The sequence below is a fragment of the Diadema setosum genome, chromosome 14, assembly GCF_964275005.1.
Source record: "Diadema setosum chromosome 14, eeDiaSeto1, whole genome shotgun sequence".
NCBI classification, from domain to species: domain Eukaryota; kingdom Metazoa; phylum Echinodermata; class Echinoidea; order Diadematoida; family Diadematidae; genus Diadema; species Diadema setosum.
This window is the reverse complement of record NC_092698.1, coordinates 28,905,658-28,925,596: the sequence shown is the minus strand read 5'-3', so window position 1 is coordinate 28,925,596 and position 19,939 is coordinate 28,905,658. Positions and strand designations below refer to the sequence as shown.

The 19,939-nt window shown below is 37.7% G+C and overlaps 1 protein-coding gene across 1 annotated transcript in view; it reads right to left on the bottom strand.

Moving 5' to 3' along the window:
- LOC140238141 (protein LMBR1L-like) overlaps positions 1-17,877 on the bottom strand; it is a 33,502-nt gene extending 15,625 nt beyond the window's left edge. Inside the window, exons 1-4 of the mRNA XM_072318077.1 lie at positions 17,667-17,877; positions 6,772-6,865; positions 6,078-6,251; positions 5,399-5,502 (exon numbers count right to left, since the gene is read on the bottom strand). Of these exons, the coding sequence (XP_072174178.1) occupies positions 5,399-5,502; positions 6,078-6,251; positions 6,772-6,865; positions 17,667-17,732 (438 nt within the window). The 5' untranslated portion in view covers positions 17,733-17,877. The remainder of the gene's footprint in view (positions 1-5,398; positions 5,503-6,077; positions 6,252-6,771; positions 6,866-17,666) is intronic.
- Positions 17,878-19,939: the final 2,062 nt, after the last annotated feature.

Genomic DNA, 19,939 nt, shown 5'->3' with positions numbered 1-19,939 from the left:
GGAGCGCTCCCAATAATAGTCGTTTGTTTACAAGCAGAGCGCCACTACGACAAAATATTGAAAGGTTCGAATTAAAAGCTCGGGCCGAGCCCTGCACTGTAAACGGGGTCAAACTCTCCTGTTCTTTATTTGCTATCAACGAACGATCTGCATGAGGCAAAGATCTATTATTTGCTGATTAAAAAGGAATAAAAAAAGCAAGATCATGTAATATGTGTGTAATATACAGTGTCCTGGCAACAAATTATGGTATCACCAGTAAGCAAAATGAGTGCAATTGTTGCTGTCAAAAAAGGAGTCTAATCAATTCCTTGTTTAACAGAATAATTATTATTTTGTTCAGATCTTATCTGCCCAGAAAGTAACATTTGTCAAATTTCATTCAACTACTATTTTTTTTTCATTCTTTGCTTATTTGTTTCAAGTTTTGATATGAGCAAAATTAGAATTGAAGAGGAACATTTTCTATAAAAAAAAAAGAAAAACAAAACATAAGTATTACACTATGCCAAAAGCAATTCTAACTTAATTGCACAGGAATTGCAAGGACTGCAGAGGATGTGAAGGAGATGAAAATCCACTTGTATTCCAGAGACTTTGTCTGGAAGGAAAATAAATGATGTGTGATTTCAAGTCATCTTTATATGTTGATACAAGTGCATCGTGTCACGCTCACAACCTCCCTTGACAAACAACCCGACATTTAAAGACCTCTGTCAGCAGGATTAGATGTGGGGATTATCCCTCATTCATCATAATCCCTGCAAAATAGTCAACATGTCAAATTTGATGGAGAGATGAGGATACATCAATGAAGTTGCTACATTGTAGTACTACAGCTCATTCATTCACTGCACTCAGACCTCACCCCCCCCCCCCCCCCCCGTCTTCTTTCCTGTTCTTAGTCTTCCCCAGTTGTATCGCTCCAACTTTCCTCTTACAATACAATCACACTAGTATTGAATCCCTTCCCCATCAGCCATTCATCCTTATGTGGGAAAGATGCTCATCATCATCCCAGTTTTCTCTCTTCCTGAAGCAAAATTTACCAACTATTCATTGAGGTACAGGGGTGTTTTTCCTTTCTTGTCTTTGCTGACTTTACTCCACCAACCTCACAACTGGCTCTATCACAGACCAAGATCACATTACTGCATAATGATTCATATCAACTATATACCAATGTAAATTTGAATGGGGAGGGGGTGGGCACCATCCAAAAAAGATCACCCTTAATGAGAGCAGTCATGAGTCAGAAGTGTCATACAAGCTGTTCCCTACACATGTACGTATTTGTATTCTCAAATTCCGACAAATGTTAAACATAACCCAGTGGGTGATGGGTTAAAGGCAGGACTTCTAACACCATGCTCTTCTCTTCCCCATCCCCATTAGCGGAAGGTGGAGATCTCACCTTACTGATGACAGCCGGCAACCTTCAGGTAATTTGAATAGATGACTGTTGGATTTTTTTTTTTTTTTTTTTTTTTTTTTTTTTTTTGGGGGGGGGGGGGAGAATATTAGCCTAGCTTCAGGCTGCTTTGTTGATAAATTGATGATTGATGCAAATTATAAGCATTAAAGTCCTCTGTAGCCACCACAACCTCAAATGCACTCACTTGAACACCAAAAACAGTCAGTACAGGAATGGTATACTGTAGTTTCAATACTTGCTTTCACCAAACACAAAATGTAAGTTCATAAAATGTGACAACATTAAAAACAATCATTGATCAATGTCAGAGAAGGTAATTTCCTGCTGCCTATCTGGGGGAGATCTGCATTTGCACCATGGGTAAGTCTACTCAGAGATGTTTTTATGCAATTACTACACCCTTAAATGCCATGCTGCTGGGCACAAATTGAAAACCAATTACTGGGCATGACTCCACTCCCGATGCCCATGGCTTTTTCCATTAGTCCACAGTCTCGCTCAGAAATCCAAATGCTGCATCCTCCGTTGGTCAATTATTGCTGGTTGGGATGACATTCTTGCCATTTAACTCCACATATCAAAGGTCCTACAGTCATAACATGAAAGATGGTACGATTGTACCTGTATATAGGACTTCATTCCAATATGTTCATCACAATCTAAACTACAGTATCATCTTTATCATCATCATTATACACGTAGATCACTGTTTGGACCCACATGCTTTGGGGCATCGATGACGAACTTCACGTTTGTGAATCCTGGCTCATATTTTTTTCACCCTTTCACCTTGTTTTATTTTGCTTGATTACCTTTGGCATTTGCATGTCACATTTCTATATACTGTTTACTGTTTTAAGCGTTGGGCAAAGTAGTAAACTGTTTCAGTAAATTACAGCAATCTGATAATCATCAATTGTACAACAAAATTAGTAATCATCATCATCACACAATATTACTGCAAGTAATAGAGTAATGATAATAATCAAATATCAATAATGATAACACAATGGTTATATAAATTGTACCTGAATCAGTTTACACACTACTGTTATACTAGTATCCTCTCCACTCCACTCTTGATCTTAAAGGCACGTAGACCCGGTGGTTTAGTCGAGTGCATACGCGGGCGCATGAGGCAAGTTTCCTACAGAGACCCATGCTATCAACTCCTCTTTTGCGCTTATGCCACGACCCATTTCCATGAGTCCGAAGAAGTCCAATCCACTGTAGTCAGTGGTCTGATCACAGTTCACTGTGAACTGTGATCAGAGCTGTTGATGACAGCTTTAGCAACTTCTTCTGTGACATCATACTAAGAAGCGCGCACCCTGGCATCACTACAGACTGCATGACGCCCAGAAGACAACGAAGGCAACGTTACCTAGCAACATCTACGCGTTTCGTAATGACAGCTCAACTTCGGCAATCTTCGTATCAATGCTAAGGCTGATCGGCAGTATCATCCAACAGCGCCACCACAACCACCGGGTCTACACTTATGTGCCTTTAATGTACTCAGTGTACAAAGGCTTCTACGACCATACCTGCGGAATAACAGACAAAGTCTGGCATGATTGTACTTCTGGTGATATATCTGACTGGATGTCAATCACCTAGATCATCAGCATGAACTGTTTTCCTTCTGTTCAACTGAAGCACATATTGTGGATTCCAAACATCTACTTGCGAGCAAGCCAGTAAACCATATCCATGAAATTTCAAAATGTAAATTCAAGCTACTCCCCTCCCCCCCCCCCCCACCTCCACCACCACTAAAGCCATTATATTCGAACACAAAAGTGCAATCGCAAAAGTGCAATCACCTGACTTGTACAGTGCAGGTGACAGGTATTAAACAATTCTATAGATCTATTCAACTGTACAGACTGAGGTAAAATATTGGTCATATCTAAACATTCCACTAAATAATTCCACAGTTCTCTGTGACATAGAAAATAAGCTTGTATCTTGGTTGTGATACTTCCTTCAGCAACCACACATACAAATCAAATTTCATGGTTGAATCCCCTCATTCAGACATGGTGTTAATATTCTATTTATAAAATCTTGCCTTTTAACTCGCTAAGCAAATGAAAGCCACAAAGTGAGCAAAAGCAAACTGTAAATGTGCAAACCTGTCCAAAGGTACAGTACACATACACTGAGCAATGGATGAAGCACTCCAATATGCCATTTATAATACGATATGCAGGCTTTGTAACAAGCAGTATTCTACCTTACATACTGTCCATGTACCGGTACAAATGTATGAGACCATGGTAAACAGAAGACCCTTAAAAAGACAAATTCTCTTTCTCTCTACTTTCTAGAGATGGCTAAGATCTAGATACCGGTAAATTCTATTAAACATCACTTATGGATGTGGAGACATTCATAAGACAAGGTTGGAAGGACTAAGGGAGATCTATGCAGAGGAGACTAAGAATATGTCCATCCATTATATGACTTCAAGCAGGCACCTGCCAGTGTACAACACACTATGTAGGCCTACATTGTACTGCAAGAAAAGAACACATGTAGACATCACTACATGTAGGTACAATCAGACAACAGTTCCAACATACTTGTATGTGATATACTTAAAGCGTAAGAGTAATGTTACACAAGTGCTTTCCACAGGAAGTTAACTGGGTCGTAACCTCCATGGGACGAGGTGTACACGCGACCAAGGCAATTTTAGAGATCATGTCCATTTCTCATTCACAGAACTAGAAAGCAGTGATATCCCAATTAAAAGGTACCCGATGCATAAAAGTATAAGATTTGGTTGGTGTGTTCATCAATTTATCCATTGTTTTCATGAGTGAGTAAACTGAAGAAGAGACCACACCTGAACACTAGAACACTGAACACATGCACACATGCAAGGATGGGTGCATCCCTTTTTAGAATTACGGATAATGCCTTCTAGAGACTGGCACTGAAAACAACAACTGTCCCTCAAACAACACATAACTGTTCCTCGGATCAGTTGACTTTAGAACTGTTTGTGTATTGTGTACGTATAATGTACAATTGTATGTCCACAAAAATCCCCGGGGCCTCCTCATCCACAAATAGAAAACAGGGCCATGCCTGACTGACCAATCCTTGTCTGGTCACCAGAGACAAACTGGTGCAACACAAAACCATTGCTAGTAAGTAGTCTACAACCTGACAATCTGATGCAACAGCCTGCCTGTACTGTACTTCTTTGCAAAAGGTGGGGTTTTTAAAGGCAAAGATGGAAAGTTTCTCAGCTAATCTCTCTCTCTATCCTTCGTTTCAGTTACTATTCTGTCACTTTGTATGCCAGGTGTGCAACAGTACATAAGTGTAGTACACAGATGGTTACTTATTTCAGATATCACATTTCAAAAGCACACTGATTTTGTCGCGCTGAGTCCTAGCATCAAGACTATCATGAAGGCTGTGTATTCCTGTCAAAATGAGGTGGAATAGTACAGTCACTCAACTGGGCATATTAGAGGCACTGGGATAGCGCTTTCTGATTCGGTGAAGACATGATGATGTAGACAGGATCGACACCGTCTGTCCAACAGCCAATCATCGTAGTATCTTCTCCCCAACTAGCCTTTCACTACTAGTCTGCCAAAATAGCCTTGCAATAGAGTCTGGGATCTCTTTTGTTTTGTTTTCTTCCTTTCTTTTTTGACACCTGTTCCACAAGCACAACACCACTTGATTTGCAATACCTCATTATGAATATAATGTATGTTTGCACAACAGACTGCCTGGGGGCATAAGTGAGCATAGGAAACCGCACTGACTAACCTGTGCCAATTTACTATGTAGAATACATGTTTTCCAAGCATGCTGTGGCTTCATCACTAATGATATTATGGTTTCACAGTCAAAGAACAGCAAGCGCTTGAATCCAGTCCCCTCCGAAGCTACCAAAATACATGTACATGTACTTTGGTACATTCTGTTTCTTACCTTTTTTGATCCCGGAAATCCTTCTGATTCAGTGAAGAAGTAAGCAAATGGCAGTAGCACAAAAAGACACAGGTTGGAAAACAGGAAGATCAAATTCCACAGACCTGTTGGTTAAAGATAACAAAACATAAACAATACAAAACAACATGAAAACAGAAAACACAGCCATTTCACCCTATTGTATAAATTTGGTGTCACACTCATGCCATATTCCTTAAACTTTTTTTGCTGTTCTGTTTCGGGTTTCTTTTTTTTCTTTCACAGACAATGTTGACACAAATATGTGATAATGATCCTAAAATCTTGGATACCATCTAAACACTCTTCATAGCTTTCTACATAAAAATGAAACTACCAGGTATGTACATGTACGTCTAACTTGAATTCATCGGGAGGATTAATGAATGTGTAAAGAGTGATTATGGAGGATTGGAATTTCGTTTGTGGGCAGTTTCACGAAGATGAGGCATTTCAAAACAACATTGAATTTGTGCATCTTGTGTAGAAACAGTACAGTGCAATTCTAATGTAACATTCAAATGACATGAGTTTGCAAATCCTTTGACCGACTATGGTCTGGTGGGCATGAGTTGATTTGCAACAACTCCATTACTTAACCTGTCTTGAATGTGAAGATGTAAAACCACAAATTCACTAGATAGCACAGTCGGAAACTGACCGTGTATCAGGGATCCGTTCAGCCACTTCATGTAGAAGCTGTTGGGATACTGGAGGAGGACCTCGTTGCTGACTATTGAGAGGGGAAGGAGGAGAACAGCGCCCCCAGAGACGGCCGTCGTGAAGGTACAGAGCCAGAGTGCAATGCTGTAGACCATGGCATCCTCCGAATCAGCTGCAATTCAAATCACAGTGTGTGTAAGTCATTACAGTTCTGCACAGCACAGTAAACAAGTCTGGCATGTGCATTTCCAGACAAAAGGCTACTTTCAATACAAACAGACATTTAAATAATCACTATTAGTCCTACACATCTGATCACATTCTCATCCCTTTTGTCATCTTAAATTGGCAAAAACAAATTACTGACAAAAATATGATTTTCATATTACGATTTTTTTGCTCCTAGAGCTGGAAAAAATGCTTCACAATGTATTGATATCAAACATAAAATTGTCGGTTAAGAAGGATAAGGGCATTAAGTTGCCACTAAACCCATGTAGTGTTCGAGACAACTTAAAGCCCTTCTCATTCTCAACAGACGATATGGGCAAATCTAATGAATGGTCTCACATTCAATAATCCACGAGGATACACTGTATACCATGACAATATTAATATCAATCTTTATATCATTTCCTTCATGTAGGGAAACATAAAGTTAAAGGTGCAATATTAAAGGAATGTGTACAAACCAGAGTAGAGATCTTCTTTGTCCGTTCTCCTTTTGAAATGGCATATTATCAAATATGATGACAGGTACAGGATGCCAAAAAACAGGAAATCAATCTGAAAAATAAAAGAAAAATCACAATGACTGAGTGAAGGACTAAATATGCGATCACAAAGATAAACAATGTAAGTTTATTAGATGAAGTAATGATCATAACCTTCCTATTACTGTATAAGCGGTTATTTTCGCGAGGATTTGATTTTCGCGAATTTAACAACATGCGAAAATGTCGCCATGCACTAGGGTAACAATGCATGTAAGATAACGTTAGTGTCAATTCGCGAAAACAACATCTCGCGAAAACGTCTGTGTCCCTTTAATTCGCGAAAATATCTGTACGCGAAAATCACAGCTTATACAGTACATGCCATAAGTCCAGCTGCATAAGTCCCTCATCCACTTGTACCTACCGTAGAAGCTTCACTAATTCCTTCCTTTTTTTAGGTCATAAATTCAAAAAGCATTTATCATCAGTATTTGTTGTGTTTCAAAAGCGTACATGTAAGAAAGATGACTTGGACTCAAGTAGATAATTTTTAGTAACCACTGGGAACATCAAAATGAGTAAACATCCTCACCTCACCAAAGTTTAGTTGTGACCACTATCACTGTTCAGTGAAAAAAAAAAAAAAAGTTGGAAAGATCCAAAATTGCATAAATTTCCCTCTAGGAAAAACATTATCATTCTGTTTTGATTTCATTTCATTTCATCACTACCAACTCGAACATCTAAAGTGTGAATCATTACATTTTCATACAGCAAAAAAGACACAGTGAAATGAACAACAAACATTCAGTTGGCATAAATTTATAACACATGACATCCCTTCAGTATTAAACATTTTCACATTGACACAGTCTCATTGAGACTAGGAAAGTGAAAATGTTGGTGATAAAGGAAAATAAAGAGTGGCTGATAATGCTTTTTGTGACAATTCCTCCACTCCCAACTTCAATTGATTTAGTTGTACACTAACTTCCTATGATGGAAACACATACAGTTGTACATTGTACGGTTGTAAGTATTCATTGTGCAAGATCTACATTATGTACAAATTTGTACTGTACATACCAAATGAATACAAATATAAGATGTGCATGTTATCAATATCATCATACATTTGTAAATACACACAAACACAAACACACACACACAGTACTCATGATATTCACAATATCTCATTAAAAAAAAAACCCAAAAACACTCATTTTAAAAGAGCTGAAAGTGTACGAGTAGCAATGATACCTGCACATTTACTTGTTGTACACATTCACTTACTTTTTAATTTTGTACAAAAGTATATATTCCAATGGAATCCCATTTTCTTTGCTCAATTTTTCACCAATAAATCATACTTGTTTCTGGTCAGTTTACCTTTGTTTGCACTTTTTTAATCTAACAATTCCATTTCTTTTTCTTCTATTCTATAACTTCTTCTTAAATTTATAAAAAAATGCAAATTTAAACATATCACTAAATCATACAAGGGGAACAGTATATAAAAATCAGTAAACATCTAAATGTGCTGTCCTTTTTGTTGTTTTTGATGTGCATGTAACACATTTTGCCTATCATCCAGTCAAAATTTTTTGTGTTTAGGGCAGGGATATTCATTTTAAGGCACATAAATTCTTTAAAAGCCGAACGCAGAGGACTGTAGGACTCAAGCATGTGGCGCATGGTGATCATATCAAAAGCAACTTGTTCCTAACAGCAAGGATGTACAGTAGTCATGGTAACACTGACATCACAGAGTAAATTTTTGAGCCCCTCCATCAAACGTCATTCAGAGGCACACAAATACTGTATCACTTTGACACCGTTCATGGGCAAACAACACAACAGAAGCTTGTTAAAGGACAAGTCCACCTTCATTATATAGACATGTGGATTGATTGAATGCAGCACCATTAGTAGAACACATCAGTAAGAGTTTGAGGAAAATCAAACAATCTGCTTAAAGTTATGAATTTTGAAGTTTCTGCTCAGTCACTGCTGGACAAGAAGGCTAAGGCTGCAGTTTGTGATGTCATGTGTAGAATAATATAAATATAATTCAACATATTTTTACTTTTCTCGCATAGAGCACTTGACTTGCCTCTTTCAGGCGGCAGGGGGGATTAATATTACCCTCAACATACACCACTGACAAGTCAAGGAAATGTGAACTTAAAAAAAAAAAGTGAAATTCTCTAACATGTATTTTCCTATCGTTCTACGCATGTGACATCATACACTGTCGAAGTCTTCTCATCTAGAAGTGACTGCACAGATACTTTTAAAATTCATAACTTTTGAGCAGATTGTCTGAGTTTCCCCAAACTTTCACTGATCAGTAATTGTGTTCTTCTAATATTGCTGCATTCACTTAATCCACACATACATGTATGAAGGTGGACTTGTCCTTTAAGTCAACTCTTTTCATCTCTCGCCATCTCTTGCATTAGTGGGAAAACCAATCGCTGAAGCACACATGGCCCTAACATCTTCAACAGACAACGAGTATCTTGCAAACTATGCAAAGCACCTGGAACCCAAGTGGTGTTTGGAACTACAGTACATGTACAGTAGATTACAAGAAAGCCTTTAGTCTCATCGAGTGAACACATCAGTGACGGAACCGGGGGGGCAACCGGCGCACACCCTCTTTATCTTTTGTTAAAAAAACAAAAGAAATAAACAGAAAAAAATGAAATGAAACCTGGAAGTGGCACCAGAAATACTGTATGAGCTGAAATTTTCGCGTACAGATATTTTCGCGAATTGCTACAGGTTATACTTGAAGGACATTTTCGCGTGTTGTTAATTTCGCGGTTGTGAGGGTCTAACTGAACTTACTTATTTGCGCGTTTTTATTTTCGCGGTTCAAAGGTGATTCGCGAAATTCGCGAAAATTTCAGCTCGTACAGTATTAGTTGCACCCCCCCCCCCCCCTTTACAAAATTCCTGGATCCGCCCCTGCAATTACAAAATTTGTAACAAATGTGTATCCAGCAAACCTTGTAATTGCAGTGTACAGTGTACATTGTACTTCAAAAATTGGTTTGAATGCACAAATACACAATGTAAGTACAGGTGGCTGCATAATTGCTACCAAATCATTGTCTCGACATGTTTTCCAAACAACATAAAAAAAACAACTATCACTCAGTTTTGTATTAATCATGAATTGTACCTCTCAGTACAATTTCATGTTTGTATTTAAGACCACATGTGTACTTTGTGGAACTGAAACTGTACTAATGTGATACCAAATTACACAGGACAGTATACATTGTATGTCATGAACTTCATTGTCTTTTCCATCTTCCCTGTCTCTTTGAATTTACTTTCTTTGCCATCCCTTATTAGTGACACTGAGAACTGAACAGAGACATCAGTCATGTATAAAAATACCTGAATTTAAAATGAATTATCACAAAAAAAATAATAAATAGCCAACGGTAGCCACCGAGTAGTACTTTTTTGATCCAATGTGAAGTGGGACAGATTATATTCATGGTACAATACTGTACATGGTAGGTACATTACGTTGTACAAATACATTGTACAATTGTACAGCTGTAGTGTGGATATAAAGTACATAACCACCCAATTTGGGAGACTTGCAGTATACATACAGTACCGTAATTGTCACAACATGAAGAAGTAATCAATTTTCAAGGAGTCTTCCACAGAATCAGCAAGAATTACAGCTGTAGAGAAGCTCTGCTGATTCACTTCATTTGGGCCACTGCATACATTTTTGTATGTGTAGTGAATAGGTGTGCAATAAACCACGTGTCTTTTGTGAAACGTAGAGTGCTTAGAATTCTACTCTTCTCTATTTCTTTCTTTTTTTATTCAAATCAGACTAACTTTTAACTGGCCTGTGATTGTCCATAAATAAGCTTCCAAACATTCTCCCATTTGCTCTCATACATTGTAGGAATCCCCCCCCCCCCCCCCGCAATACATGAATGGCAGGAGAGATGGTCAATACAACAGCTTGCTTTTATCCCAAGTGGTACAAAGTATGTTTCTAATTTGTAGCCAGATGATACAGTTTTGCAAATAAGTGGCTTAACAAGACTGAATTTGAAGACACAAAAGTGGCTTTGAGGCATCCATAAAAATGGCATGCTACTGTACATGTACATTGTACATACAATGTACTATAAAATGTAAACTTGTGCAATGTTAACATAGATATACACATACACTCAATAGTTTTGGTTGAGACCTACAATGTACAATGTAATTTCAGGTTTCTACATATTTTGGTGAGATAATGAGAAACTTCTTATGAAATATGAAAGAGCATGTAATTCCATGAGGAATTCAACGTTCATTTGATGAAAATTGGTTTTGAAATGGCTGAGATATCCAAAACGGAGCAATTCTAATAAAGTGTGGGACCCACATTTTATTACGATCACTTTGTTTTACTTTGTTTTTGGATGTTTCAGTCATTCCAAACCTGATTTTCATCAAATAAACTTTGAATTCCTCTTAAGATGGTATGCTCTGCACTGTTTCATAAGTGTTTTCTTGACGTATCTTGCAAAAAGTTAAAAGCCCAAGTCTCATCTCCACCAATATTGTACCATCCCTTTAAAGTCATGTACATTTACAATGTATGTACAATGTACATAAACTACATTGTACATTGTACCTGTAACTGGAAATGTGGAACACTTTTTTTTTGTGTGTGAAATACGTGTATTGTTCAAATTTCATGCTCCACTGAACATTTGGGTGACTACCATTTACCAGAACATTGTACTCTCATCCACTTTGGAGACAATTAAAAAGCGACATTTGCAGAAATTGGCTCAGCAAAAAAAAAAAAAAAAATTATAAAACAAGAAAAAATAATTGGGCAAGAATTGTCAAAGACAGCACTATCTCAATCTGTTGGATTAATCGGGAGCTTTTACCCAATGACATAATTTTCTTTTTTTTTTCTATAAAATCTACAGATGAATCATCCATGGATGGACAAAAACTACCAATCACACTACATGATGAAGTTGTGAGCAATGCAACTTCTACAACAGGGACCAAAGAGCTCTACAGGGTCAGGTTCTCTGACAATGACACTGCACCAAGTTAGAATGATTACATAACAGTATTAGGTGTTTGCATTTAAATCACCCCCTTTTAATCAGACAGTGTAGTATATACAAGATGATACCACATTGGATTCCATGTGATTGTGTGTGTTACGTTAGTTTGTTACATGTACTGTACGTGTACACATTGCAACACAATGTGCCTAGGGGTCATTCCATGGGGTTGGGTCTTCTCTAGATTTTCATGTTGTGTGGGGAATAAAAGTCATATTCTGAAAAATTTATCAAATAATTGTCCGTGGTTTGCAGTTATTCTTGGAGAGAAATGTGTGAAGAATTATTTGATGAAAAAAAAACAAGCCTGTGTACAAATGTATTTTGTCTATGACTGTTTCACTAATGATGTCCCATGGTTTTTTGTGGTTTATGTTGTGACATAAATATATGCCATTTTCATGGCAATGTAAAACAGGAATATACAACCTTTCAGCATTATGCCTATCATAATTAAGAGAGGCAAGGTGACTTCTACAAAGACTATAAGGCACATAAACATTTGTAACAAAATAAGAACACCAGAGCATCTTCAAGCAACCTCATACCTATGTTACAAACGATGTCCATGGCAATTTTTGCTGTAACATAGGTATAGCATGGTTTTACATACACTTCCAATCATAATATGATTAGAAACTTTATTTCTATAATGAGACTTATATTTCAGGATTATTCTTATCCAAAAATTAGCATCAAAATCCTCCAAATAAACGAGAAAATACGGAACATATCACTGTACTTCAGTGCGATGTCCGGCCTCTTCGTGTAACATAGGTAAGGAAAGACGCGTCTCGCGATAAAAAGAAGAGCTACTAACTTCAGCAATCGTATTCATGTCACTGGCAGTCCTCCCCCAACGGCAGAAAAACTACTCACAGCCAATATACACCTACCTGGACAGCGCAAGATCTGTTTTTCTGCCGTTGTCCATGTAACGTAGGTACAGGAGTTTTAATGTTTCTGATGTCAATTGGTAAGCTTTTACGCTATTTTACGAAAATAATAACATTTGTCATATTCTGTAACTATATTAGAGGAAAAAAAACGACATCTAAACCTCTGAACTGGCCAAAAATACTGTGGACGATGATACTGTAGTCCCACATACTGAGATATTTGTTACAGGTTCATGTTCATAATTTTGATTGCCAAATTTTCCGTCCATGCCGGTCTCTGCAAAAGGAGCATATATTCCTCTCTTAGAAAACCATACAAAAGTATATCAGTGTATCTTCACTGCAAAATAAAATTGTTTTACCTCCCGATTATTGTGAATTTTTGGACCCTTTTGTCATTAGGTATCTACCAAGGTAGACGTGCTAGAGTTAGTATTAATCACTATATACTAGTTGGAAAACGTAGATGTCCAGACTGCATCTGAACTAGAGAAATAGAGTTTGCCTTATTTTGCTGGTGATATTGAGGGAACTAGGAGCTGTGAAATTCTTTCTCTTTAACAGATTTACTTTGAAAATGTCAATGTTTTCCTTCCAAGATTTCACTGACCTGTTAGATGCTCTGATGAAGTTGTTAACATTTCACAAGGATTCACCATTTCCATTCCATGTTCACCCACTGTGAAGTCCCAAAGCTAAAATGCCAGTGTCCTATTCAGTTTGGGTGGGTAGTGGGTAGGAAAGGCTTCAATAAAATTATGAACCCCAATCAAAATTGGACTATTATTGCTCTACACTATCATTCAAAAAGAGGGCGACAATTTCAATGGGGGATGAATATAAAATAGGGCCTAGTATTATTTTGGGAGTCTATTAAGGACCATAACCGTAACCGTAACCGTAACCCTGACCCTAGCCCTAACCTTAGCTAGGACACTGGGGGCAGCGACCTACCCATCCTACAGTGTAGCTTGCATCCGAAAACAAGTTTTTAGCATAGAGTATGAAAATGATATTTTCCTATGTTTTACATGCTATATTATTATTATTGATATTTACATCATTTTAAGCATAACCCATTTTTTTTCTTCAATTTTGGTGGGAAGTACACATGGAACTCTATTGCTAATGGGTATGCCAAGAGGTAGAAATGTAAGCAAAATTGTTAAAATTATTTAATTCCATTCATAAACACACAGATACATCAACAGGAATATATAGTCAACCCTGACAAAAATTTTCTTTTAATTTTTTTTATTCTATTTCTATTTACACCTTTTGTTCAGTTTGTTGATGAATCTGCCATGGCTCCTCCTCTGCCACCGCTACGTGTTAAACTACATGAAAGAGTGAAAAGAACACATCCACAGCACTCCACAAACAGAGAGGAAGCTGACAAAGCAACACCCAAGAAGAGCAAATGTAACAAACTAGACAAGAAGAAAACTGCACAGAGGGAAAATGGACAGAAGAAAAACAAAAATCGAGGGCTAAATGGACATTGGACAAAAGAGCAGAAATTAATTTCAAACAAAGAACATGGAGAAGACAAGAAGACTTGTCTGATTTCTCTTTATTAGTTTTCTTAGTTAGTTGACAACTAGTTGATGATGTTGTTAGTGTATATTAGGTCAAATTGTGTAAAGCTTCACTTTCTTCTTCTTCTGATTAAGTCTGCCTTCTTTCATATCAGAGATACAAAGAATTGAAGTCTGTGTAACATAGGTATTGTTCCACAGGTGTGCAGTAGATATAATTCCAAAGAACTGTTACAATAGTGTTATTTGTGGGAACATACATAAAGTCTATATGTGTAGGTTTTAGCATCTCACACCACAATAAAAGAAATCAGTTGATATGTCGTAGTGTACCTATGTTACAAAGACATACTGTCCGTGTAACATAGGTAGTACACCGTGGGCAAGGTTGTTGTCTGAAAACCCCCGATTATAACAATAAAATCATGTTTTCACTTGAATACCCATACAAATCACTTGCTTCAATTGTGGTGCTTTTAAGAATATTGTCATTGTGTCACTCTTGATGAAAAAGTTAAACCTTTGGTTGAAATTGTTAATGGTTTGTAGAAAAAAAATATTAATAAAAGTGGCTTGCAGTTGACATCAGAACATACAATCTTACTAATAATGATCTCATGCGCCTGTTAAATAACATGTTGATGTGCTATGGACGAAAAAAACGTGAATGTGTTCATTGTTATCATTTCAGAACACAAAATGATGAAGGATGTCAACAAATGAAGTCCGTGTAACATAGGTATTTTGCCATACCTGTTTACCCATGCTGACTGAAAGTGTGCGAAGTAATAAACAGATTTCTAGTGGAATATGTTGAAGAATGGGAGTAACAAATCAGGGGGAAAAAGGAAATTTCAATTTACCCAACTTGAATTTTCAACTTGTATGTCACAATTTCAGTCCCAACCCCATGGAATTACCCCTAGATAACACTTGTACCAGTATCAAGTGAGACTGGTGCCTGCAAACCCTTCTCTAATCTGTCATACTGTGACAGCCTATGTTGTATGTGTGGTATATGTGAACTTCAGACCACAGACAAGTGTAGTACAGAGTACATGCAGGGAGGTGGGAAAATTGTCCCACCTCCCTGGTACATGTGTACATTTTACATTATAATTCCTCAATGCAAAATTGCGATGTCAAAACCATGCATATTGTACAATAATAATGAATGTACGTACATGTACTCAAAATGTTGAACTGAGATCTTTAAAAAGCATTTTGGCAACAGACTAGTCACGATCTCTTACTATATATTGCCCAGATTAATACAATGTATTTTAGCTAATTATAGTGTGTAGTAGGAGTCACTCGCTTTTATATTGGATTTTTCTCCCTCCAGCCTAAAAAGGAGGAAATGCACATTATACACTGTAGTGTACACAGTTGTGGATACTGTACAAATTTATGTACATGTAAAGTATCTAGGAACACTTTCTTTCCTTTTATAATCATGGATTTATTTATGTAATGTGCATTTCCTTGATCACAGTAAAACTCTGCAAGTTCTGCAAATGCTTTGAGCAGTTCAATAAGGGTCTTTTTTTTTTTTTGTCCTTCCATGAATGAAAAAATTACCAATCATCATACAATAATTGTAAGTATCAATTTCTGCTTTCTTAAACCTTTTTTTTGATAAGAGACAGTGACCCAATCAATAGGTAGCATGTAATGCTTGTACTGTACATAATGACTCCTACGCTCCCACAGTACAGCACTCTCCACGTAATCAGGGTTAATTTGTACACGTATTTAAAGCTAAAAGGAGTAGAACTTTACTTTTTGTTGACTAGAGAATAGAAAATAGTAGAATCATGAGAATTGAGAAACAGAAATACCAAGTAGACCTCTACTCTAGACTCTTGTTGGTCTAGTTTTTTAAATTTATCTAGATAATAGTCCATATAATGACGTGAGGCACCCGTACCTCGTCAGGGGCCCGAATATCATCACCCTGAGTAAAACTGCTACAAGTGCACTGAACAAAAATTTACGCTCGGGACCGTGTTCAGTATGTTTGAAACTTTGCAGGGTTACCACAACTAGACTCTACGCAAACTGAGGTGAAAACTAAACAGTTTTTCGTGAAAATCTTACATTTATGTAAGGAATACGTATAATAGAAATTATCATCATGGTCACCCGCACACGTCTTTACGAGTACATGCTTTGTCTATGGGAGAGCGGGGTGGCAAGCTGCGGGCCCCTTCCTTAACTTAAGCGCACATGAATTCCACATCGTTCACGTTTAACAACGATAAACTGCAAATTTCTGGTACTGATCATTGAAGTTGTGCCGTGGTTCCACTTCAGTTCGGGAAACCCACTCACAAGGGGGGCCCCTCCTTATAAGTAACCCGTCCCCCTTATAAGTAACCCCGTCCCCCTTATAAGTAACCCCCGGGGCACCCCTTATAAGGAGTCTCCACGCTTTTTTGCAATGCAACGCGAAAATGAAAGGACTGCGGCAATTCGCTTGATTATGTCCATAAAGCTTCACAAGTTTCCTAGTTACTCACGAAATTTGAGCAAAATCGGTTTGAGGCATCATATCTAAAATCATGGATTTAAATGCGATGCCAAACGACCCATGCAAATGCTGAAATGCGAGCAATTACTGGCGTGAGTGTCGCCAGGCGCGGCGGCGCGGCAATGTTTGAGTGCAGACGTGGCGACTGACCTCCGTACTCAGTCGCCACGTCTGCACTCAAGCATTGCCGCGCCGCCGCGCCTGGCGACACTCACGCCAGTAATCGCTCGCATTTCAGCATTCGCATGGGTCGTTTGACATCACATTTAAATCCATGATTTTAGATATGATGCCTCAAACCGATTTTGCTCAAATTTCGTGAGTAACTAGGAAACTTGTGAAGCTTTATGGACATAATCAAGCGAATTGCCGCAGTCCTTTCATTTTCGCGTTGCATTGCAAAACAGCGTGGAGACTCCTTATAAGGGGTGCCCCGGGGGTTACTTATAAGGGGGACGGGGTTACTTATAAGGGGGACGGGTTACTTATAAGGAGGGGCCCCCCTTGTGAGTGGGTTTCCCGAACTGACTTGAATCTTCAGCATTTTTCCTTTGTGTGAGTGAGATTTCATAGAATTTCAGTGATGTAGTGCGACTGAAACATGCATAGAAACCTCGACCAGATCTAAACATTAACTACGACGAGATGCAGGTCACTAAAGTAAGCATAGAATTTCTATATTACAGACTAAACTTTACTGATAATAGTATTACCACTAAGCATGTTGCACTATTTAAGTTTACTAAATTACCACTAGCCAAAACATCTTCTTACTTACCAAATATTCCCTGACAGCATCATGGAACATTTGCTCTCTTGCGTCCCACTGTTGTTCATTATCCATTTTCGGTCGTCTTCACGTCTTGTGTAACATCGAATTTCTGCAAAGCAATAAATCCTACGAACACAGAACCTAGCTTCCAAGGGCCAGAGCCAGAGACACTCTGCTCTGGAGTTCAGAGATCTGTACACACTGCGCTGCACTGCACTGTATACAGCGGCTGCAACGTACACAGTCTACGTCTGTGTAGGTAGGTTGGCCTGGAGAGAGAGCCCACCAAGCGACGAAGGGCAAAGGGGAGCTTGGGGCTGGTATGACTCCTTGGTCTTGCAGACGAAACTGCGCTAGCTGTGTAGACGTTCACAAACGTGTCGACTGCTATGTCATTTCTTCTCTTGTTGCAAACTGTGACTCTAATGGGCTACAGTCGGCATTTTGAATTACCATTTCTATGGGTGAACTATAAATAACAGAATGTAAGGTTTCACAAGTCAGTTTCACGTACATTTACGCTGACATTGGACTCACAAAATTACGAAACACGTCTTCACCCACTCTAATACGATGTTCCACCGCTCGGATCCTTGTTGATCCATAGACGTACACACACAATAGGGATAGAAAGAGACCCACTGCACGTCGTCCATGCATAACCACACGTACTCTAGATAGTGCGTATGTTTACTGTATGTGTGTGTGTGTGTAGTGTGTGCTCTTGGCACATGACAGTACACGCATGCATACGATGCGTATTGGTTTGGTTTGTGTATGGTGTGAGATTCTATGTGGTTTTGTATACTGTGCGTATTTCTACGCGTTCTTCCCACAGAACTCTTACACAAAACTAACGGTCACCTCTGACACACAATGAAAGTTTGTTTACAATCGAAGCGCCATCTGCAGCTGGTGGGATAATACATACCTCTTCTCCTAAAAAAAAATATTTGTTCGATTAGGCCTATGGAATAAAGAAATAGAAAGTAGGACCTATAGGTTTCTGAGGTCAACTTTGTACTTATTCAGTTTCAATTTTTGGCGAATTCAAATAAAACAACAACATCAAAATTCACAAACCTGAAATAGGCGCTTGGTTTCGCGATTTGTGCACAAACGTCATTAAAATACTCCCGGTATTCCAGGGTGCAAGAGTTATTTGAGGTATTGAATTTCAGTTTACACAGCCAGGCGCAACCAATGCTAGATATATACATACATTGTAGTATACAGTGACATAAAATTCAATTCAATTCAAAGTTTATTTCATTTTTCGACATAACATATGTTTCACTTCTTTTGATAACAGAGAACAAGGTAAATAGAACATAGTGACATGAATAGACTGTGCAATAATTGAGGACCTATAGTAATCATACATTGTATAGTAAAAAAGCAACAGAAGTGATCAAAGTGAAGTACATGTATACCGTGCGAAAAATGGAGGGACCCACTAAAAAGACAGAGCTTGTAGTGTGTGGGCCCCTCAAATAATAATAATAAAAAATAATCATTTCATATACATAGATTGAAATAATATAATCATTAACACGTTAAAAAAGCGAAAAGATATGATAGTAATGATAATAATGATGATAATGATGATGATAACAATAATAATGATAATTATTATTATTGTTATAATTATTATTATTATTATTATTATTATTATTATTATAGCAATAGTATAATGACTTCATACTATATTAATTGATAACTTCTGAAATTTGGTCATTTTCTATCATGTCTACCATTTCTGATGTTTTGCATGTCATGCAGTAAACAGCGGAGTGTAATTGTTGCAGTACGTCGCTAGATATTATGCTTTTTGATGTTGCGCAAGTGAATTTACGACATGCGTGATTCACCTCATATATGGTTATAAAAAATTAAAAAACCTCTCTTTTTTTTCTTTTTGAAGTATAATACATTAACCAGTGTGGGTACCTTATTGATAATGAATAACTGGTTTCAAAATAATTTCAGTGTACTGTATGTTTCATAATATTGCACATAAATATTATGTTACGGAAGAGTTCATGAAACGCATGATGATAAACAGTACAGTATGTGGTACACAAACATTGAGTGAAAGTGTGTATATGTACAGAAAAATACAACCAGAAAATCATTACAGGGATTTTGATAAACAACTTTGCCAATGGAAAATAGAGAACATAAACAATGACGGGGAAAAACAGGGGGAGAGAGAGAGAGAAAGTTACCAAGCAAGGAAAATATTCTCGACAGAAGTCATAGACAACGTTTTAAAGTCT